Source organism: Brassica napus, unplaced genomic scaffold (assembly GCF_020379485.1).
Source record: "Brassica napus cultivar Da-Ae unplaced genomic scaffold, Da-Ae ScsIHWf_166;HRSCAF=303, whole genome shotgun sequence".
NCBI lineage: Eukaryota > Viridiplantae > Streptophyta > Magnoliopsida > Brassicales > Brassicaceae > Brassica > Brassica napus.
The window spans coordinates 1-23,990 of NW_026015088.1; the positions used below are offsets into that span (position 1 = coordinate 1).

At 30.8% G+C, this 23,990-nt stretch overlaps 5 protein-coding genes across 5 annotated transcripts; 2 read left to right on the plus strand and 3 right to left on the minus strand.

Moving 5' to 3' along the window:
* Window positions 1-107: 107 nt before the first annotated feature.
* LOC125598252 (reactive Intermediate Deaminase A, chloroplastic-like) lies at window positions 108-1,516 on the plus strand. The gene is made up of 5 exons (XM_048772463.1): window positions 108-346; window positions 446-490; window positions 889-962; window positions 1,047-1,096; window positions 1,214-1,516. The coding sequence occupies exons 1-5, from the start codon at window positions 179-181 to the stop codon at window positions 1,306-1,308; spliced, it is 432 nt and encodes a 143-aa protein (XP_048628420.1). The 5' UTR covers window positions 108-178; the 3' UTR covers window positions 1,309-1,516.
* A 5,246-nt stretch (window positions 1,517-6,762) lies between these two features.
* LOC125598253 lies at window positions 6,763-10,531 on the plus strand. Its single transcript, XM_048772465.1, has 6 exons — window positions 6,763-7,511; window positions 7,736-7,840; window positions 7,955-8,062; window positions 8,142-8,270; window positions 8,383-9,977; window positions 10,139-10,531. Exons 1-6 carry the CDS (start codon window positions 7,185-7,187, stop codon window positions 10,395-10,397), a joined length of 2,523 nt encoding a protein of 840 aa, XP_048628422.1. The 5' UTR covers window positions 6,763-7,184; the 3' UTR covers window positions 10,398-10,531.
* A 201-nt stretch (window positions 10,532-10,732) lies between these two features.
* LOC111211666 lies at window positions 10,733-16,866 on the minus strand. Its single transcript, XM_048772464.1, has 19 exons — window positions 16,437-16,866; window positions 15,904-16,350; window positions 15,559-15,834; window positions 15,383-15,470; window positions 13,707-14,575; window positions 13,314-13,619; window positions 13,198-13,242; window positions 13,045-13,131; window positions 12,888-12,965; window positions 12,704-12,802; window positions 12,560-12,616; window positions 12,373-12,471; window positions 12,157-12,285; window positions 11,998-12,069; window positions 11,839-11,910; window positions 11,521-11,592; window positions 11,329-11,400; window positions 11,163-11,234; window positions 10,733-11,058 (listed from the first exon to the last, which is right to left on the minus strand). Exons 1-19 carry the CDS (start codon window positions 16,722-16,724, stop codon window positions 10,948-10,950), a joined length of 3,339 nt encoding a protein of 1,112 aa, XP_048628421.1. The 5' UTR covers window positions 16,725-16,866; the 3' UTR covers window positions 10,733-10,947.
* Window positions 16,867-19,435: 2,569 nt separating this feature from the next.
* LOC106435279 (midasin-like) lies at window positions 19,436-22,286 on the minus strand. Its single transcript, XM_048772467.1, has 9 exons — window positions 21,761-22,286; window positions 21,279-21,680; window positions 21,148-21,195; window positions 20,978-21,061; window positions 20,812-20,895; window positions 20,506-20,723; window positions 20,347-20,428; window positions 19,797-20,234; window positions 19,436-19,677 (listed from the first exon to the last, which is right to left on the minus strand). Exons 1-9 carry the CDS (start codon window positions 22,079-22,081, stop codon window positions 19,528-19,530), a joined length of 1,827 nt encoding a protein of 608 aa, XP_048628424.1. The 5' UTR covers window positions 22,082-22,286; the 3' UTR covers window positions 19,436-19,527.
* A 218-nt stretch (window positions 22,287-22,504) lies between these two features.
* LOC125598254 lies at window positions 22,505-22,843 on the minus strand. Its single transcript, XM_048772466.1, has one exon. It carries the CDS (start codon window positions 22,841-22,843, stop codon window positions 22,505-22,507), a length of 339 nt encoding a protein of 112 aa, XP_048628423.1.
* Between the last annotated feature and the right edge of the window lie 1,147 nt (window positions 22,844-23,990).

The window sequence follows — 23,990 nt, forward strand, 5'->3', positions numbered from 1 at the left end:
TCTCTCTCTCTCTCTCTTCTCTCCTCTCCGTTTGGCTTCAAAGTTTCCAATTCTGGTGGCATTTGCTAAAGTTTTGATTTTGATGATTGCCCGGAACGAAAGTTTTGATTTTGATATCGATTTTGCTGAACTCATCTGTTTATTAGTATTGGGTCTTAAAGCTTTTCAGTGTTTTAGGATGATAATGAGAGTTATTGACAGTGTTGAATTTTGTAAAAAAAAAAATGCAGAGAAGAAGGAAGTTGTGGCGACAGAGAAAGCACCAGCTGCTTTGGGACCATACTCTCAGGCCATCAAAGCCAACAATCTCGTTTTCGTTTCCGGTGTTCTTGGTCTTATACCTGAGGTTTTGTTTCACGGCTTTGAATTATATTTACCTGCAAAATGAAAATTAACCAATACTATGGGTTCTAACTTCTCTTTTTGTTCTTTGTGTGTTTACTAGACTGGAAAGTTTGTTTCGGACAACGTTGAAGATCAGACTGAGCAGGTGAAGTTGCTTCTAAACTGTCATCATTGTCTTTACAAATATTGCTTTTGTTTACACTAATTTTTTTTGTGTTTGGGTGATCTATCCAGAGTAAAGGAGATGTTAGGTTGTCTTAGATGTTTTTTGTTTGACAAATTGAAGTGTGAAAATATGAATGAAAAGTAACTAGTGTGCCTAACTTAACCTTATTTTAATCTTTACCTTCGCTACACTGGAAGAAGCCTCTGGAACTTATGAGCTTGTTTACTTTTGAACTGTTTCATTTGGTATATTTTAGTCTTCAGAGTAACTGCTAGTGTATATCAGTAGCAAGGTTTAAATTGCTCTGTTTACCTTTCCTGATACTGTCTGAATTCTGATTGTTTTATTATTTTATTTTTTTGTTGGTACTATCGAAGATACTCAAGAACATGGGGGAGATACTGAAAGCTAGTGGTGTTGATTACTCCTCCGTGGTGAAGACAACGATCATGTACGTCCTACTCAACAGAATCATCCATCCGTATGAGTTGATGAATCTTGAATAGAAACTGATCTCTTTGGTTTTCTTCCACAGGCTTGCTGACTTAGGTGACTTCAAGAAAGTGAACGAGATTTACGCCAAATGTGAGTTCATTGATAAGAATCATTAGTGTTCTTACTTTACTTTTAAAAAATGCATTATAACTAGTTTTAATGTTAGTGGGAAGTATTTTGAACCAATTTTTCCTTTGTCTGGTGCAGACTTCCCAGCTCCTTCACCAGCGCGATCGACATATCAAGTCGCAGCTTTGCCACTAAACGCCAAGATTGAGATTGAATGTATTGCAGCACTCTAGAGCACCATCAAATCTCATCCAGGAAGAGTTTTAGATTCGGAAAATGTCAGAACAAATAAGAGGGGCTTATCATATCAACCATTAGGTTGGTTGTAAAACCCATACCCCTATCAAGAATAAGTGATTCTATTTTAGGACCAGCATGTTGTGTTGACTTGATATTTATTGAGTACAATATTAAATTTGAAACCCTTTATGATTTGAGGTTCATAGCTGGTGTTTAGTTTACTAAGAAGTAAAAAACTCCAGTTTGAAAAGATGACTTGAAACTAAACAAAGTTTATTTTGCTCAAAACAAAAACTAAGCCAAATTTATCTGTTTGGGCTTTTTTTCTGGCTTTTCTTCTTGCTGCCAATTTGCTTTTAATATTTATGCACATGATTTATATTTGTCATTCATATCAGCAGAAACTCTATAAATTAATATTCGATAGATTACCGTACACTATAATTCAATAAATTTTTCCGATTCCGAGTTAGACCGAATCAAAATAAGATACAAATCGATAAAATAATAAGACAGTTTTTTTTAAAATCCTATGTAAATAAATATATGGTCCCGTTGAAATCATAAACTTATCTGTAAATATTTGTATTATTTGCTTTATTTCACAATATAATTATCTCTATATTTTCTTAACATTTCAATATATTTTGCTTATATTAGTAAAATTATATCTAAATAGCATTTAAATTTTATAAATCATATTTTATCTACACCAAATAATATAATAAATTTGTGAAATCGAATTTCAAAATTTTAATTAGTGTATATGCGGTAAAATCAATTACTTTTTATGTTATAAAAATATATTCTAAAATATTAAAAAATCTAGAAATGTAAATTTTTTGTAAATTAATAACTCAACTAGGATAAAACTTGCACCGTGTGCATGGTGAGTTTATTTGTATATATTATTCGATAACTTTTTTATATATTGATCATTTTATTTATACGGTTGCTCAAAAACAGTTATACATATACAATATTTTTTGTTGTTATTATATAATTTATTTCATATGGACCAGATCAATTTTTATTAAAAATTATGGAACTAAACTATAATTAATATATTATGGGTTGATCGAATTGGGCATTAAACAAATTATGACACAAAAACGTTATTTTTTTCCACCGAATACATTCTTGAAAAAATTGAACAGTATTGTTTGCACACTTGAATTATTTTGACATTTTATCTTCCATATGGTTTTGAAAGGTTTCAGGTCAATCATCGAATTGATACATGTCATTTTAATGATTTTAGTCGTATGTTTAAGGAAAACTTACATTTTCTAATTCAAAGTCGTTCAAAAAAATTCAAAATATAACATATAAGAAAAAAATCTAACATATAAGGTTTCCTCATTTTTGTAATTTAAAGTCATTTAAAAAAATTTAAAGTATAACATATAAGATTTCCTCATTTTTGTAATTTAAAGTCATTTTAAAAATTCAAAATATAACATATAAGAAAAAATATATTTTTTATTATATGGTTAATGTGGTTGTTTAAATTTTTTAATAATAGAAAATTAAACAAAAATGAATAAGGATCCAAAAATTGTTATCAAATCTTTATTATTCATAGTCATTAATTGTCATATATATGTAAATCATATTAGGTAATTCCGTAGTTTTTATTTAAGAAAATAATACATGGTTCTTATATTTTGGATTAATATAATGTTCTTTAGTAATTGGATTTGTACCAATATTTTTTCAATTGATTATTAAAATACCACGTAAGCTAAATTGATATCTTAATTAAGTATCGCCTAAACATGATTTTTTCTAATTTGTACAAACTTAATGTTACAATTTTTTAAATGTTTCTCAATTAATATATAGGGGGTTGGTTTAGTGGTTTACTAACGTGGTTGGTAATTATCATTGACTTTTGATTCTATTGATACTGGAATTTGAAGTTTTGGTTGCAACATCTCATAGTTTTTTGTTATTTATATAAAAGTGGAAGTGTCTCCTGATATAAAAAAAAAAAAAAAAGCGTCTCTCCCATGTTAAACATAGACGATTGTGCACTGTTGGGAAGCCTTTGGATAATATTATTAGATTCTCCAATAAGAGAAATCATTCAGATTTTCTAGAATCGGATTCGAGCTATTGTCACCATTTTTATGTATATTTTGTAACAATCTTTTCTTAAACACAAGTAATACGTGGAAGCCCCCTTAGTCCAAGTTTGACTAAGGATTCATTAATGCTTCTACACCATTAGGTTTATGTTTCAACTCCTGGAAAAACCGATTCATTAAACAATTATGCAGGCTACAGAGAAAAAACTTACAAGAGATCTTCAACATAGTGCAAGTAAATTCGGTCAGGCGTGATCTTCGTAGGATATCTCAGGTGATGCAATTAGGCGTAGATCCTTATAAGGCATGTAGTATTGTCGGTTGTCAAATCGTCTATGTAATCTTTCTCATAATTGTAATATCATAATAAATCAGCGTTAAAAAAAAGACAAGTAATATTTTTAAGAAATATATATATAGTATTTTTCAGTTTTGTATTTTTTTTTTGACATCAAGTACTTTTCAGTTTTGTAACTATCTATGTATATTATTATTTAAGATGTGATTTTGATTATGTATCATAATCCCCATAATTTTAGGATAAGTTGAATTTTTTTTAATAATAATATTGTTTAAAACTTTATATTAATTAATTTATATTAATATTTATCATAAAATTTAAAATAATTAACTAATAAATAATAAATATTAACTAATTCTAATGATAACATCATAGTCAGGTTTATTTTATATTCAACTTATATGTTATTAGTTTTCTCTAATTTTAAGGTGAGTTATTAGTTTTAATAATACAATTATTTAAATTATATCTTAATGAAATAAGTAATAATTAGTTAATCATTGAATATATACACATATATGTCGTTAAATATAAATTTTATAATTATGTTAAATATTTATATATATATTTAATATTAAACAATTATATTCCTAACTAAAATATTTATATATGACGAAGATTAAATAATTGTTTTTATCTTAAAAGTCACAAATGTATTCACAATAAGATATATATTTAAAAAGTAAATTATCCGACAAAATAAAATTGATTAAAATGTTAAAAATATAAAGAAACATGAAAAATAAAATAAAAATATTAATAACATAAAATGATTTGATGTTAATCAATTATTTGTAAATTTCTTTTTTCAGGGTTTATGTCTTTTCGATAAATATTTTTTTTAATAACTTTCAGTCTAAATTATCTCAAAGTGATTCTTTTGTTCTGAATAAATTTACCATCATTGACAATACCACATAATGTATAATGAAATCGACTACGGCTTAAAACCATCAAAATAACCTTTGTGATGATTTCCTGAAAGAGTTGGAAATAATTACTTCAAAAATTCAAAAGCAATATTTAGATGCCAGTATAAAAAGGAAGCCTTAGCCCATGAATTTCTATATTAGAGTATTTTTCTAATTGGTGTATCTTATATATTAAAACAGAAGTCACAACTTTGATTCATGTGTGATTTTTTAAAAATGGACATAATGGACCTATTCATAGAAATTTATATTATATTTTAGTTCAGACTAATAATAAATAAAATTTTTAAAATATTTTAATCATAATATCTTTTGATATCTTTTCATTTTAAATATAAATATATTTATTTTAAAATTCTAACAAATCTGTTTAAAAAGATTTTTACAAGATCTTCATTTTCGAAATTATATTTAAATATTTTTGCTAATTTCGAAATTAGTTTAAAATATTATTATACATTAATATATTCAGTTATATAAAATTAAAAATAAAAAAATCTATAATGTTTTATTTATTATATAATCATAATCAATCATATTAAAATAAAATTATTATATTGAGCTAAATATAATAAAATTGTATTAAATTTATATATTTATTTATTTTATTTTTGTAATTATAAAATATTTATGTCCAAAAATAAAATCTAATATGTTGGTAAGATGGGTTAACATTATCAAACTATATAATACATGTATAAAAATTAACATGTATTTTTTTTAAGTTAATAATATAAAATCTTTGTAACTACTTTAATCATAATATATTCATTTTAAATATAATATATATTTATATATTATATTTTAAAAATTCTAATAAATCTGTGTAAAAATATTAAACAACAACTTAATGTATTTTAAGTTATCGTTTAAAAATGAAAATAAATAAATTATATCCTATTTTATCTACTTTATAGTCATGATCATGTTAAAATATAATTATTATACTAAAATAAATATGATAAAATTATATTCAAGTGATAAATTAATAAATTTTATTTTCATAAATATAAATTATTTATTAAAATATAATATGATGATAGAATAGCTTAAAATTAACAAACTATATAATACATGTCTAAAAATTAACATATCTTAGACTTTTATATATACAATAATAAATTATCTAATATTGGTAAAAAGAAATCCAGTTTTGAAAGACGGGTCAAAATTTAGCATAAATTAAATACAAAATAATTTTTAAATATATTTTCTCATTAATATATTAATTTTCTTAATAACTAAATGCAAATACAATAAGATAAATATATAATAAGAAGTAGTAAATACATACGGTTTAAACAATTAATTAATTATAACATGTAAATTATAAAATTATTGTATTTGAAATAGTTATATAAATATTTAAGTATATGATTAACATTAAAAATATATACCACTTATGTTCTAAAACAATAATTTATGTATAGAAAAGTGAAAACAAACACCCGTGCGGTTGCACGGGTCAAAATCTAGTCCTAGTATTAATCTATGTTCTATTGGTGTATCCTAATATTTAGATGCCAGTATAAAAAGGAAGCCTTATTCTAATAATTTGTATTGTAGACATTATTGATCAGATTGTGAATTGTTAGACCTCCGAAAGATATCATCACAAAATAAAGATATTCCACTAAGTTAGAATTAACTATTTGTGAGATAAAATAGTTTTATTAAGCATTTAATTTTATATTATATTTAATCTCATAGGTGATAAATTAGTTAACATATCATTGCAAATATATACTATATTGTAAAATATAAATTGTGTACTTATGCTAAATATTTTGTATATTTTGAATATAAAATCAGATTCCTAACTAATATAAATTAATTTGCATTTATACATATGAACGTTAAATTAATTTGGGGAATTGCCACTAATACCACTTTCCTAATACCACTTTTCAACTTTACACTTTTCAAATTTACCTTTAAAATTTTAGTGGGTAAAGTACCATTATACCCTTATTTAATCAAACATAAACATAAGTTTTCTCCCACAAGAAATTGAAAATTCAAAAACCCCTAATCGAGAGATTGATTCCGGCGATCGAGAGATCGATTCCGGCGAAGAGAGATTCCGACGAGAGATCGATTCCGGCGAGAGAGATCGATTCCGGCGAGAGAGATCGATTCCTTCGAGAGAGATCGATTCCGGCGAGAGAGATCGATTCCGGCGAGAGAGATTCGATCCGTCGAGAGAGTTTCGACGACTTCAGCCATTTTCACCGGCGAGATTTGATTATTCAGGCGACATTGACGTCCGACGAGATTTGGCGAAGACTACAAGCTCAATCGAATCAATCTCTCTTCACGAACGTAACAAAGTGATTTTCGTCTCTTTTCTGTAATTTTTGCTTGGTTTCTCAAAATCGATCGGTTTCTGGGAAGGAGACGAATTTTTCTCATGAAGTTTTCGAATCTCAGATTTATAAAACCTTATAAATTTTTAGCTATGAGGAATATAGTTTTATGTATTTTTCTTATTGATATATCTTGTTGATCATTCCTTCTCTAATACCCATGTTCTTTATAATCAGGTTATGGTGTTCGAAATTTGTTCTATATGTGGAGAATGGAAACTAATAAATGGAATTCACTGGGATTTCATAGTGGATGATCAACGAGGATCCTCTCTTAGTATGATTCATGAAGATATCAGCTACAATGATTTGATTGTGGCTGTTTTAGAAGATTTTGGAATTGATGGCAACAGAAACAGTGTAAATCTTAGCTATGCCTCACCTTCAAAATTAAACTTTGGTACAAAAGAGCTTCCTCCAGCATTTATTAGGAATGATCGTCAAGTAACATCTTATCTGAGCAAACTTAAGGAGAATGGAGACCTTCATCTATGTGTAACCATTAAGGTAACTGCATGAAACTCTTTTGCTAACTTGTTTGTTTATTAGAGTTATCATTTATTTTATAAGGTAGTATGTAGTAGTAGTGATTTGCTCATTGCTTGAAGAAGTTTGCCATAGCAGTATCTATTACATTTATAAGACCTTATAATAATAGTTGTGCATTTTGCAGGATCATTACCAAATATATTTTAACTATTAGCTTTTATGTTTTTTTTTTAATGTTTCAGAGAAGAACTCAATTATCACCAATGATTATGTCAAATATGATCCAGCCACGGGGTGGAAATAGTAATCATGATTTGCCTATTGCTGGAACTAGTAATCCGCGTGAGGTATTTATTACAACTCTCATTTTTATAAGGCCTTGTAAATGATTATATATTTAGCTTTATCTTTTTATGTTTCATTACAAGATTCATTACTAGCTTTATGTTTTTATGTTTCAGACAGGAACACAAAAATCACCATTGATTATGTCAAACATGATTCAGACACAAGATGAAATTTCTAGTACTCATGATTCGCCTATTGCTGGAAGTAGTAATGTATTTGAGGTACTTTTCAAAACTCTTACCTTAACATTCATAATTATAATGTCTTATAAAGGTAATAAATACATGTTTAATTTTCTAGAGAGGAACAAAAACACACGCGGAGACTGAATGGAACAGCATTCAGAGAGTTGACGAAGTCTCTGGTATACAACATACTTGTATTAGCGACAGTCTTATTTCTCCTTCAAGTGGTCTTGTTAGCAATAAGGTACATATAACTTTTTCCTCTGTCAAATATAAATATATGAGAGTTTAATCAATGTCTTATAATGGGTTATAAATTCTATTTTTAATGTATATGTTTCATGTTTTTATCTTAGAGAGGATTGGACTCGATTGGACTTGCTGTATATGGGTCTGGAAAGTCAAAATTGCCATCTTTCTCCAGTAGACGTGGTAGAGAAAGCATGGGAGAAGATATCTTGTCTCCCAGTTGTGGTGATGATGATGATTTGTTCTGCGGGAAGTTTTTCAAGGATAAAAAGGAAATGAGCACAAAGTTGAGGTTGCATGCAGTTAGTAAAAGCTTTGAGTTCCACACAGAATATTCAGACAAAACACGTTATGTTCTTAGTTGTGTGGATGAAAGATGCAGTTGGAGTTTTCGTGCAAAATCAGTTAAAGGATCTCAGAGTTTTTTTGTTCGTCATTATGTATCTAAACATACTTGTGACACTTCTCTGAGAACTGTTAGTCATCGGCAAGCTACTGCAAAATTGTTGGGAACTATGGTCAGCAATCATTATGAAGGAGGAAAGATTGGGCTGAAACCTAAACAGATCATGGAAAAAGCTAGAAATGATCATGGTGTTGTGATTACATATTCAAAGGCTTGGAGGTCTCAAGAGCACGGCCAAGATATAGCTAGGGGTACTCCTGATGACAGTTATGAAGCTTTGCCCAGTTGGTTTCACATGATAAAAGAAAAGAATCCAGGTTCTGTGACTTTTATCGAAGTTGATGCTGTTGGGAAATTCAAATACGCATTTTTGTCGCTTGGTCCATCTATCAGAGGGTTTAAGTTGATGAGGAAGGTACTTTCTGTTGATGGTGCCCATCTGAAATCAAAGTATAAAGGGACTCTACTTGCTGCCACAGCACAAGATGGTAATTTTCACTTGTATCCTATAGCTTTTGCTATAGTTGATTCTGAGAATGAAGCCTCATGGAGTTGGTTTATGAAATGTCTGAAAACCATCATTCCTGATGAAGAGGATTTGGTTTTTGTCTCTGATCGTGCGGCCTCTATTGAAAAAGCTCTTTTACAACATTATCCTGTTGCTCACCATGGAATCTGCATCTTTCACTTTCAAAAGAATGTCCAGGACAATTTCAAAAGTTCAACACTTGTCCCTTTGGTTGTTGAAGCTGGTTATGCCTACACCAAAGCTGATTTCGATTGCTATTTTCAAGAGATTGAGGAGTCCGACATTGTATTAGCAGATTATCTTCGTAAAGCAGACTTCAGGAAGTGGACCCGAGCTTATTCTCCTGCTAATCGCTTCAACATCATGACGTCAAACTTGGCCGAATCTATAAATTCTTTGCTGAAAGTGAGTCGTGAGTATCCAATTGTCTGTCTTTTTGACACTATTAGGATGATAATGACTAAGTGGTTCACTGAACGACGTGAGGAAGGAGTTCGTCACATGCACCCTGTCACTGTCGAAGTGGGGAACAAGATGAAGGAGCTATATGATTTTACGTCTCGCTTCCTTGAAGTTTCCAAAATCAATGATTCAGAGTTTGAGGTTAAGGGAGATACAAGAGATCAAGTGGTGAATTTTCAAACAAGGCATTGTTCATGTTTTGTGTTTGATATTGAGAAGTTTCCTTGTGCTCATGCAATTGCCGCTGCAAAATCTGGGAATAAGCACGAAAATGATTATGTCGATGAGTTTTTCTCCAATGAAAGGTCCGTTCTCTCAGCCATTGTGGTAATACATCAGCACGTTTATATATGTTTACAAAATTGATCAAATTTATAAGGTTTTATAAATATTGTTCTACAACACTTCTTTTTCATTTTTCTGTCTTTATTGTACCTTTATTTAATTCTCTTAATTTTCTTATTAGGTTTACACTAGCATATTCAGAGAGTGTATATCCTGTTGGTGATAAAACATATTGGGATATTCCTCCCCATGTAGCTTCGTTTGTTTGTCGCCCTCCATCTACACGCTTTCCTAGTGGGAGGAGGAAAAAAAAGAGGATACCAAGTTCGTGGGAGTATGGAAAATATCGGCCCATATCTAAACCATCACCCAAGGCTTACAAATGCAGCAGATGTGGACAGAAAGGACACAACAAAGGTAGTTGTGTAAGGCCTATTTGATAACAGAGTAGTATAAAAACTTGTGTGCAATTGATTATTTTATATGATGTTATAAGAGAGAATTGGAATCGAATAGATTTTGGGGAACCTTTTACTATTACATTTTATCGTTTTATAATGATTTATAAAGTTTACAGGTGTCTAATAGAAGTTATGTTCCTTTTATTTTTACATCTATCATTTTATAATGCTTTATAAATTTTGCAGGTGTCTAATAGAAGTTATGTTATTTATTATACGAAATGTGTGGTTACATAAACTACCCTTTATAAATCATTAGGATTCAGATTAATTGTAGAAATTATATGTTCGTTTGATATCTTAGCTTACTTGCATGAACATAAATAAAATATGTTTCCTTAGCAAAGGTTTAAGGTACAAACCAAAATATATTTTCCTCATCATGAAGGATTAAGGGACAAGCCAAAAGATGTTCCTCATTGAAGACATCATCAAAAGATAACACACTAAAACTGAAAAAGTTCCATAGATATTTGTTAAAAGTACTAAAAAACTGAAAGAGCTTCATTTCTTCAAATTCGCGATGCTTCTAATCGGCATTTTTAAGATCTTCCAAAACACTTCCTATCACATCATCAGCTGAATCTTTCTCAAATTGTTTCTTTTGTTTTTTCGATTTGGGGGTGCCAACATTGTGTTCCTTTATAAGCATAACAATTAAGAAAATCAGAAATGATAATTGGATGTAGTCAATGAAATTTGAAAGAATATTTTATAAACCATTATACATAGAGAGATATTTACCTTATTTCCTCTTCCATTCTTCTTTGTAAACTTCACGTGCTTTTTAGATGCATCCTCATTCCCTTCTCCATCCTTCAATTTTAATGACACAATAAGTAAAGTTACATAGAGCATATTAAACATTTAAAAAGTCAATCAGTTTATAAAGACTTATAAATCAGCTTACTTCATTGGTTTCTGCATGATCTTCTACTTGTTGTTGTACTTCACGTGGGGGTGTTACACCTTTCTTCTTTCCCTTATATTACAAGACAAATAAATAACTTAGCAATTTCGATTTTAATAACAGCCTTTGTAAATCAGAAATGATAATCAGAAAGAACATTTTATAAACTATTATACACAGAGAGATATTTACCTTAGTTACTCTTTCACTTTTCCTTGTAACCTTCACGGGCTTTTCATATGCATACTCATTTTCTTCTCCATCCTTCAATTTTGATGACACAATAAAAAAAGTTACATAGAGTATACTAAACAACATTTTATAAAGCATTATACACAGAGAGATATTCACCTTAGTTCCTCTTTTACTTTTCCTTGTACCCTTCATGGGCTTTTCAGATGCATCCTCATTTACTTCTCCACCCTTCAATTTTGATGACACAATAAAAAAAGTTACATTGATTATACTAAACAGCATTTTATAAACCCTTATACACTGAGAGATATTCACCTTAGTTCCTCTTTTACTTTTCCTTGTACCCTTCATGGGCTTTTCAGATGCATCCTCATTTACTTCTCCACCCTTCAATTTTGATGACACAATAAAAAAAGTTACATTGATTATACTAAACAGCATTTTATAAAGCATTATACACAGAGAGATATTTACCTTAGTTACTCTTTCACTTTTCCTTGTAACCTTCACGGGCTTTTCATATGCATCCTCATTTTCTTCTCCATCCTTCAATTTTGATGACACAATAAAAAAAGTTACATAGATTATACTAAACAACATTTTATAAACCCTTATACACTGAGAGATATTTACCTTTCTTCCACGTTTCTTTGAACCTTTCACGGGGTTTTCAGATCCATTTTCCTTAGCACCGACGTCAACATCTGTATTGACTTCTGTGTCATCCTCTTGTTGTTGCTCCTCTTCCTCTTGTTTCTGTTCCTATTTCAATTAAAGGATTACATATTTATAATGATTTATAAATTTAAAACGATTGTTCAGTTTATAAAGATTTATAAATCAGCTTACTTCATTGGTTTCCGGATTTTCACTCTCTTTATCACCGTCGTCCACATCGTCTTCTGTATCCTCTTCTTCTTGTTGTTCCTCTTCTTCTTGTGGCTGTTCCTATTTAAAAAAAAAAAGATTACATATTCTTAATGATTTATAATTCTATAACGGTTTTCAATTTATAAAGGGTTATAAATAAGCTTACTTCATTGACTTCTGCGTCATCCTCTTGGTGTTGTTCCTCTTCCTCTTGTGTCTGTCCCTATTTCAATAAAAGGATTACATATTTATAATGATTTATAAATTTAAAACGATTGTTCAGTTTTTAAAGATTTATAAATCAGCTTACTTCATTGGTTTCCGGATTTTCACTCTCTTTATCACCATCGTCCACATCGTCTTCTGTATCATCTTCTTGTTGTTGTTCCTCTTCTTCTTGTGGTTGTTCCTATTTAAAAAAAAAATTACATATTTTTAATGATTTATAATTCTATAACGGTTTTCAATTTATAAAGTGTTATAAATAAGCTTACTTCATTGACTTCGACTTCTACATCATCTTCATCTTGATGTCCTACTTCACGTGGAGGTCTTACACCATTCTTCTTTCTCTAATATTACAAGAAAAAAAACTAGCTTAGCAATTTCGAATTTAATAACAACATTATAAAATATCAAAAATAAAATAACCTTAGCGATTTCCTTTCTTTTGGCATCTATATAAACTCCTAAAACTTCATTTTCGTCAAGTTCATAATCGGCATTCTGTCCATTTACCTGAAATATTATATGTGAGCTCACACACATTGTATTAAGAATATGAAGACGTTATAGATAGCAAACCTTGGTTTTTGTGGCGGCTTCAGTTTCTTTTGACTTCTCAGTTTCCTGTTACAAGTTAGAAGCATATGAATCTTTTTGTCATTTACAACACGAAACAAATATAGAAAGTAGTTTACCTTCACAGTTTCTCCACGAATGTTCAAAAGACCTTCAAGGTACTTCACTCTTTCTTCAAGAGACACTACCTTATTATTGAGGAATTCAATCTTTTCTTGATCAGTTGCATCAATCCCAGGAACAGAATTATTTTCGTCCACTTCAGCTTCAGCAACGGCAATGTCGACACTTCTATTGAGCCAATCTTGTCTCTTCAAACGATATCCTCTTTTGACAAGATCAACAACTCTTCCAAATTCACAGTCAACATCTTCAACCAAGTCGCTATGCAATCCGGGATCTCCAAGGATACATTTGACATCAACCTGACAAGTGTTTGCATATGATCAAACAATCGGTAAAAGAAGAATGCAAAGACTAAAACAGTTTTATAAAACATTATAAACGGTTACCTTCTCCATTTGGTCGAATCTGTTAACCTCCTCAATAGTAAGCGCTTTGGTTTCTTTCCAATGCAAGCACAAGGGAAACTGAATTCCATCATCGCTAATACCAAAGAATGTGCCTAGTTGATTCACAGAAGATAACGCCCAGAGCTGAAGCGCATATATAAAGCCACAAATCGCGTATTGATTATTCTCCGTCAGCTTTGCATAGGTAAAGCTCTTCACTTCTTTCAGTAAATAATCAAAGGCCAAATTCCCCCAGGGATACTTGCAAAACTCTTTGAAATTTCTAGCTCTAAGCAGACGCTCTTCTGGAATACTTGTCACCGGATTGCTTGCCATCAATATCCCTTCCACAAGGATTGTAGCTCCCAATCTTAATCTCTGATCAGCAGTAAGCTCTTTACTCTTTTCGACAAGAAGCTTAAGCAAGGTGTTTAGAGTTTGATTCTTGTTCATCCATGGATCTTTCTTCTTCTTTTTTGTTGCTGAAGTCTCGGCTTCATCTTCATCTTTATCAACAACACAAGGCAGACCCGTTGTCAAGTGGAATTCTCTTAGAGAAAACCTCATTAGTTGTTCTCCAAAAGTAAACCACAAACCCTTCTCGCCTATATCAATTCTCCTTAAGAGTAAGTGATGAATCAAATGCCTTGAAAACACCATAAGCTTCTGCTTCCTTCCCATCTTAATTACCGGAGCCAAGAATGAATCTTCAAGCTTCTTGAATTCTTTGCCCAAAAGGGTTTCAACTTTACCAACCAACTTCAGATTGGAGCGCTTGTTAATTCTTTGCAATACGACTCCTTTTGTACCAGTTTCGGAGATTCTTTTTGGCAAAGCAATCTTGTCATTAGACTCACTCATCGTTTCACCTGAAACAATTCAAAATGGCAATGTCAAAGATATGTTTTATAATGACTTATAAAGGTTTTGTTTATCAACACTTGTAAATCATAATAGATCATTCTAAAATCGATTAACCACATCAAAAACGAAAGAACTAGCAATGAAATATATCGCAAATGACAGAGTGAGAAGAAGAATCGCTAAGAAGAACCAATAACATTACCGGAGTTAAGAGAAATCGATGGTGAAAAGTAAGTTTTTGTAACCAAAGAAATGTAGAACGGCGGAGTATAAATAGAGATCAAAAGATGCGCTTCAGCTCTGTATCAGAAGAGACGCGAACGGAGGAAGGCGATGAAAAGTCCCGACTTTTTACCCTAATTCGTGACGGTTTTATTTTTTTACACTAAGGCCCAATTTCGATTATCAATGTTTAAGGCCCAAGTTTATTTATGGTTTAATGCTTAGAAAACGGTTTTATAAACTATTATAGATTAACAAGCTTCTGCAAAATATTTATATGCTTTTTAAAAAATTTTATTAACCCTTATAAATTATTATATAGAGATTCATAAGTCTTTATTAATTATTGTCAAAATTTGTAAATCATTTTATACAGATTTATAAATCTTTTAAAATTGTTTATAGGTCTTTATATATTACCTTATTTTATAAATCTTCATAAAACCTTATAAGCCCTTCAAAATAATTGTCAAAATTTTATATAGATTTAGAAGCCCTTGTAAACTATTTATTGCTCTTATAAACTACACATATTTGTAAGTCTTTATAAATTATTTATAGGCTTTTATAAATCATAATCTACATTTTACCTCGTGGAATCTCTTGAGGGTCTATGATTGGAGTGGCTACATCATCCATCATATCTTCTGATTCATGAGGTAATGGTAACTCCTTTCCCTACACATCATTAGTAAAAATATATAGTTTAAAGATAAGAAAAAGAAGCCTATGAGAACACATATATAGGTGATAGTCTAAAACTTACATATATGGTTTCATGGTTTTGTGTTTCAGCCTCAGTGGCTTCTAAAACAGAAGTGTTTCTGTGTCTCTCGAGAGAGGATGTGATTTCTGTGGCATCATCATTCACCTTATCCTCTTCATTGGATTCTAAAACAAGTGTGATACTAGGGCTCTCTTGATCGGATCTGATTTTGGTGGCATCATCATTCAACGTATCATCTTCATCGGTGGCAAGTGTGTTACTAGGACTATCTTGACCGGGTCTGATTGGTGTGCCAGCATTATTTTCAAATTCTCTCTGCAAAAATGGTGTAGGAAGATTTTAAATTGCACCAAAAATGAATACAAATTATGTGTGAGAAAATACCTCATGTGCGCGAATCCAACTACCACCACCTAGCCACTCCATTGACAGCCTAATCTCAGTATAATTAAAAACCGCATCCTCTTTTGTGGCAGCGAAATACACTTTGTATTTGTTTTCAAGGAGAATTTCCGTCACTCGACCTTTGCGCCACCCATGGGTAACAACCACTTCAACATAGTCGTTCAGACTGTACTCTGCACAAAGATCTCGAGGAGGAGATGGCCTTATTTTGCAAATATCAACTATTAAATGTTTTCCTTCCGCTTCATCACTCGAATTTTGTGAGATTGTACATCTTTTGATCAGAAATTTTCTTCTATCATCTCCTTGTTTCCGAACTTCTGTAATTACCAATGCTCGGACCCAAATTTTTTCCTTTTCACTTTCACTAATTTCACGGGTCATTTCCACCAACTTCCCTCTCGTAAACATGTGTTGACTCAATACCTTCAATTCCAAAACAATCATATATAAGCTAAAGCCCTCAAACATTCAAAATTTTATAACTTAAAACATACAAAAAAAAACAATACCTTGTTTTTGCTTTTGACCCATTTGGAGCCGATCCAATCAGCATGAGGTCTCAGTTGGCTTCTGATGAATCTCATTATGTCTGGTGGATCATCAAAGTAAACCAAAAAACTACCATCTGGCCTTTCAACTACGATAACACCAGTCCACCAACCATTATTAAAATAAGCATCCACCACCGACCCTTCCTTGAATACGACACCCTCATTCAGACACTCTGGCGGGACTGGCCGAATAAAACTTCTTTCAATAGTTTCCTTCAAAGGACTTACACCATCTTCGTTGAACATAGTTTTGTAACTAACCCGAAGCTTTTTTCCTGTTACTCTCGTCGGATTTTGCTCGAGGATAGCTCTATACCAAGAACCTCTGAACCCATCTTCTTGAATAGATACTTCTACTTCACAATCTTTGGCAATAGACAAAAGTTTTCCTTTTTTTTCAAATTATTTTTCATCTTCCTGAGGAGGAATCGGAAATGATATGATCACTCAAAAAAAAAAAGATGAACCAGAAATCAAGAGAAATGCAAGACTCAATTAATCTAAGAAAACAATGATTGAGATGTTTAAATATGACAAACTAGAAACAATACAGAATGATATTTTCTTGACTAAGGAAAAGAGAATCATGATAGGGATAGATTTGATCAAGTATCGAACTAAGGATCAATATCAATCAAAATCAATTAAGTAGACACAATTCAAGCAGTCATGTCTGAGGAATGCTCATTGCTAACAAAGATTCAAGAAAATTCTTTGGTTGAATAATAAAACAATCAACTAACAAGTCTATAGCTATCTTAGTATTTAACAACAAATGTTTTTGAATATACTAAAAGCTAGAATTTGTCTGATTCAGAACATTGTGAAAATGCTAAGGAACAACTGAAACTCAGAAGAGATTAAGATTTTAAGCAAGAAATATGAATTCTAACTAAAACATCTAGTCTAATAATCATTAATTCAAAATGAATTCAATGATTACTCAAATTAATGATTAAACGATATTGATTTCAGAAATGAGAAAGATAAGAAATCACAATAACACAAGAACATAACAATCAAAATCCAGAGATGAGTCTCAAGATTCTTGTGTAAATTTCTTCTAATAGATAAAGATAAATAATTGCCTCTGGAACAAAGATGTTTAAACATAGGTTTTTAAGAAAACTAAATAGACAAAAGCCCTTAATAAATAGAAATCGAAGATATTAGATAACTCGTGTGTACAAGTGAGTTGAGATGTTGAAGTTAAATTTCTTGTTGAACCAAGATCCACTTTTGTCGTAATGCTCCAATTAGACCTCGTGTCGTGAGAGGTCAACATGTTTTCTACTAAAACAATTTATGCATCCTCAACTCGTATCAACCTTGGTATCCTCTAGATCCTCATATTATGACTTTATAATGAGAACGCAGCGACTTATCTCGCTTTAGAAATCTTAGAAGCACACAACTTTGATTCTCATCTATGTTTATCATTTCATTTTTGTAAATAACTCATGTACTAGTATATAGAAACTTTATAAATTAACTTTTGAATTTTATATAAACTCATATAATATAACTTTATAAGATATCAAATTCCTCTTTTAGATATAACCTAAGAATTGTTTTATATCATTATTCATACAAATTCATTATTTTTGTATACATAGATTTCATTTGATAAATTGATTTAGAGAATACATAATTTCTTATTACTTTTTAAAATCGATTAAGTTATTTAAAACCTTTTATTAAGTCCATTTTAAATTCATTATTTAGATTGTTGATTATATGAAGTAACTCAATTACCTTTTATATTTCAATAATTTGTTATTCTTGTTAAATTACACATAGAGAAACGATAATGATAGAAGAAAGCCTGTATATAAGAAGATAACTTTATAAATTTACTGTTTTTATTTTATAAGTCTTATATTAACTTTTTAAATATTTTAAGCTCATTATATAGACCTATTATTACTCGTTATATACATATACTCGTATGTTGTTACATATCATTATTTTTGTATATAACTGATTTAGAAGCCTTTATAAATTACTTTTTTTATAGATTTATAAGTCTTTATAACTTTTAAATTCCCCTTATATATCCTCGTATTGGTGTTTACATATCATTATTTTTGTATATAATATTTGTAAACTGATTTAGAAGCCTTATAAATTACTTTTTTTATAGATTTATAAGTCTTTATAACTTTTAAATTCCCCTTATATATCCTCGTATTGGTGTTTACATATCATTATTTTTGTATATAATATTTGTAAACTGATTTAGAAGCCTTTATAAATTACTTTTTTTATAGATTTATAAGTCATTATAACTTTTAAATTCTCCTTTATATATCCTCGTATTGGTGTTTACATATCATTATTTTTGTATATAATATTTGTAAACTGATTTAGAAGCCTTTATAAATTACTTTTTTTATAGATTTATAAGTCTTTATAACTTTTAAATTTCCCTTTATATATCCTCGTATTGGTGTTTACATATCATTATTTTTGTATATATATTTGTAAACTGATTTAGAAGCCTTTATAAATTACTTTTTTTATAGATTTATAAGTCTTTATAACTTTTAAATTTCCCTTTATATATCCTAAACTCGATTGATTTTACAAGAGGTAAAAAAACAAGTTTTGTTTTTTATCTTATATAAATTTATATGCCCTTATACATTATTTTATACAGATTTATAAATCATTTTGGTTGTTTATACAACTTTATAAACCTTAATTCTTTTTTGTTTTATGAACTGATGAGCTCTTGAAAAACGATTTATAAATCTTTATAACTTTTATATACTCCTTTATATATCGTAAATTCATTTGTAATAAACCATTTTGTTTTGATTTTATAAGAGGTTATAAACTATTTGTAATAATGTGTTATAAAGCTACTGAAATACAAATTTACCATTGAACTTTCTAAATTTAAGGAAAACCATAAATCCAAGTCATAAACTCATAATACTCAGAATTCTACTACAAACAAAGTTTACCAAACACGCATAAAACAGATAGTTGTTCACACATAACTATAAGCAAGCTATAAAGTTTTTGTTCATTCCCACATTAGTATTCATTGTAATTCCGAGAAGATATCAACCGCCAACTTTTCTCGGATGATTGCAATTTTTTCTTCACTCAGCTTTGTCAAATCCACTATACGCATTGCATGGCACTCTATCAGCTTCAATGCATAAACTCCACTGTCTTCTATTTTAAGAACCTTAAACAAATATGTTTTAGTAATATATTAGCAGATAAATTATAATATAAGTTATTTGATCTGAAGAACCTGGATACAAATCTACCATAAAGATTTATAAGCGGTTATAAAGATGTTACCTGTGGGAAACCTTCAGATACAATTTTTATCGAGAACTTGCTTGTATCCATGCTGACATCTTTGAAGAAGTAGCGAATCATGAATGGGAGAGCCATCGCATATGCATTAACGTAAGGGACCAAACTCGCATCTGTGAACTTCATTGCTGCACAATTGAATGCTGTGATATTTCTCTTCTCCAAGTTGATTACAACTCCAAGCCAATACTTCTCTGCTACTGCAATGGCCGAATAGAGGAAGTTGATATTCTTCTCTATGTTGTACTTGTCAAAGCCTGCTCCAAATTGGAAACCTTTCTTGTCATCTAAAAACTCATCATAAAACTCATCTATTTCTTCAAGAAACTTCACTCCAACAACTAAGGCAGTTTTGTTCAGAAACAAATCTGGATTGTTTATCTGTCTCAGTTTCAGCAACTCAAAACCTGCTTCAATATGCTGAAACAAAAAAAAAACAAATACTCAGAATAGCGATCATATAGTTTTATAAAGAAGATTAATATAAATTTATAAGGGATTATAAAGAATTTTTGTTCACATATAGTCTAACCGTTTTTGAAAGTTTTTTTCCCGGAGTTTCAATATCCGAAAACCACTTTGCGTTTACTATCTCTTGATTGATTCTCAGCTTCCTACATTGGACACTCATACTTTTTATGTAGATATCTAGTTTCATGAAATATATAGCTTCTTATAAAATAAAACTTACTTTCTTTTGTTTGACATTTTCCATTCTCTCATTTTTTCTTTTCTTGTTTTATCAACTGGCTCAAAGGGATGAAGAATCGGATGTTTCTTCCTTGCTCCTGTAAACGGTGGTTGTGTATGAATGGATGGTATTTGACCTCTTTCACTTCTTCTTAGCGGAACATTATCTGTATCAGCTTTAAACTTCTTTTGAAGTGGAGGCTCAACATCTTCGTTTACCTACAGAACAAAAAAAATAGTCCCCTTTTTACAAAGGATTATTAAGTCTATAAAATAAATCAATACTCATAAAGTTTGGAAAACAAACCTGGCTGTGTTGTTGTACCAATCTCTTTTTTATTTTCATTAGAGGTTGGAAAACAGGAATCTCATAAACATCTCTCATAAGAACCTGATTCATGCAAATCGTTTTTATATAATTGTTTAAGAGACCTTAACGATCATGAAATAGTTTATAAAGCTTTATAAAATACCTCATTTGTACCCTTTCCACTATGACTTTCTTGGGAAAGGAGATCAAACTTAGGAGACGTAAATGTTGGATTAGGCGATGAAACCTTCAGACAAAATATTTGAAAATTAGATGTTTATGCTATATACATTAAACTTTTACAAGGCCTTATAAAATATATTAATTTTGTACCCTTGTATCAAAGTTTGGAGTATTGAATGTTGGAGTAGGCGACGTAACCTACAAAAGAAATAAGAAATTCAATTTGCCTATCACTAAATTAAAAAATTTATAAACCTTTATATCCTGTTTTAGATTCATACCTGCGACGTTTGTTTCAAGCAACTTTCTGATTCAAGTTTTTCTGTGTCTTCGTCTTGAGTGATTTTTTGTGTAGTCTCAATTTCCCCAAGAATATTCTCTTCTTCCCTTTGATGCTCTGTACCAGATTTTGCTTCTTCATCACATATCTCTTTTTCATTTTCATCATCCAGTGCACTTCTTCCATCGCCAGAGTTTGCTTCTTCAGCAATTGTATCTTCAGAGTTTGCTGCTTCAGCAATTGTATCTTCTTCATTTTCATCATCTGGTGCATTTTTTTTATCATCAGAGTTTGCTTCTTCATTAATTGTATCTTCTTCATTTTCATAATCTTGTGCACTTCTTCTATCACCAGAACTAGCTCCATTTTCACAATCTTCTTTGTTTGGTGAACTGTCGTTAAACTTCAAAAAAACAAGTGAAATCATTAGAGAGGAATAACACGCGAAATTTGATAAGTAATTGGTAAAATTGAATTGGTTACCTTAACTCCTAAAACATTCTGGATCATTACTACTCGCTTATCCAAATCACGAACCATTTGGATTAGCTTATCAAGTTTCTCGCTGTTAGACATGGAATGATTTTTATCTTTTCTTTGCTCCTTATCCTTTTGATACTCTTCATCTTTATTTTCCTCTTCATCTGTCTTTTCCTCTTCATCTTTCTTTTCCTCTTCATCTTCATTATGGTTCAGATCTTCACCATGCTCTGCATCTTCGTCTTTTGTCTTGCGTTGTTGACCTATATCTTCTGTTGCAACAAACATATCCACAAAACCTTTCTCCCAATCGCTTCTCCTCATTTTGTATCCTTGTTGAACTAGTTTCACAACACTGTGAAAGTCAGCATCGTCACTATGTGTTGCCCCCACCAAATGTTTGTATTCCTCAGCCAATCCAATCACTGTGCTAACCTCAACCTGTAGAATAAATAAAACATATCTATGTAAACCTCTTATATATTAATTTATATAGTCCTTATAAAAGTACATTTATAATCTTGTATAAACACATGTCAAATTACAATCCTACAAGACACCGATTTGTGGACCTTTTCAAGGAGTCCCTAGAATCCACTTTTCAAACAATACAATACGAATATATTTATATAATAAAAACTCAATTGTTAATACGATACCTTTATAGAGAATCTTGTATGACATCTTTATCAAAACCAAATAATGATATTTATACTTATTATATACTTCTCGCATGTCTAATACTTCTCACATGTTTATCTTCTCCAGCTCTAACACTTCAGCTATTGTCGGAGTTCTTGTTGAGTCCCAATGTAGACACAACGGATCAGAAGAAGAGGATGTCTCGCATGGCTTTCCCAAAGATTTACCAAGCACATTCACTGATGACATTGCCCACAGATTTATGGCTAGCGCAAAACCACTCACTTCATAACTATCTCCTGTCCAGGAACTTGCACTCAAACTTTTTACACTTCTCATCAAGATTCTATAAGCAGTTTTACCCCAAGCAATCTTGTGTGAGCGATAGTTCATATAACGCTGCAACCTGTCTCTCGGGATTTTAGAACTCGGATTTTCTGCCATAATTACCGCTTCTGTGAGTATTGCTGTTCCAAGGGATAATCTTTCTAGTGTTGGCATGCTTCGTGCTTTCTTTTTAAACATTTCATATAACGTTCTCACCGTAAACTTATCAATCTTGCCCAGCATCCAAATGTATGGCTTCTTCATTATTTTGAACAGCGGCTCTGTTATTGTCTGATCTTCCTCACAACGTAAGCCTGTTGTCAGATGAAATTCCCTTAGTGAAAACCTCATAGGCTGGTCCGAGAAAGTAAACCAGAGATCCTCTCCTTGCGTCAATACTCTTCGCTGCATTAGAAAATGGAACAACTCTTCTGAAAATTGAACCCTATTCCTTTTAACCAACTTCAAAATGCTCCCAATGTGAGAGTTCTCTATGAAAGAAAACTCTTCTTTTCCTAATATATCTTCCACCTTCTCGATATAATCAATCTTTGAGTGATGGATTATCGCTTTGGATTATCTGGTGTTTCTACAGCTTCATAAACCCTCCCAGGCAATTTCAAGGTTGTGCAAAACTCGTTGCTATCCAACTGCAATACAAGACAACACTTCTTGAGTTCACGCATTTTATAATTACTTGAAACCCACATTTATAAAGGCTTATAATTTTTCAAAAAAACTCAATGTTCACTATCGATACTATTTCTCTTAGATCTAACTAGAAACATGACAATCCTCAACCAATGTTCTTCTATTTTCTTATAACAGAAATAACAAATTCAAAAAATGACTTGAAACAAACAATAATTTAGGTACTTACTTGTAGAGATCGAGAATCGTGAAGATAAGAATCATGAATAGGAGAATCGTGAAGAGGAGAATCGTGTATAGGAGAATCGTGTAGAGGAGAATCGTGAGGAGTAGACGACATTTTTTGAGATGAAATTTTGAATCGTATAGTCTGATTGTTATTCGTCGTCACCGGATGCTCTTTCCAGAGAGACGGCGTGACTAGTGAGAGAGAAGACCTTTTGTCGTCGCCGTTGCTAGAATCGCCGTCGTAGCTCTGTAATCTCGTCGCCTCGATGGCGAGCTAGAGAGATTCGAGAGAAAAGGTTTTAAATTGCGAGGGTTATTATTGTCTTTCGGCTACTAAACAATTAGGTATTTGTGAAAATGTCCTCCTCCTGAGTGTAAATTTGAA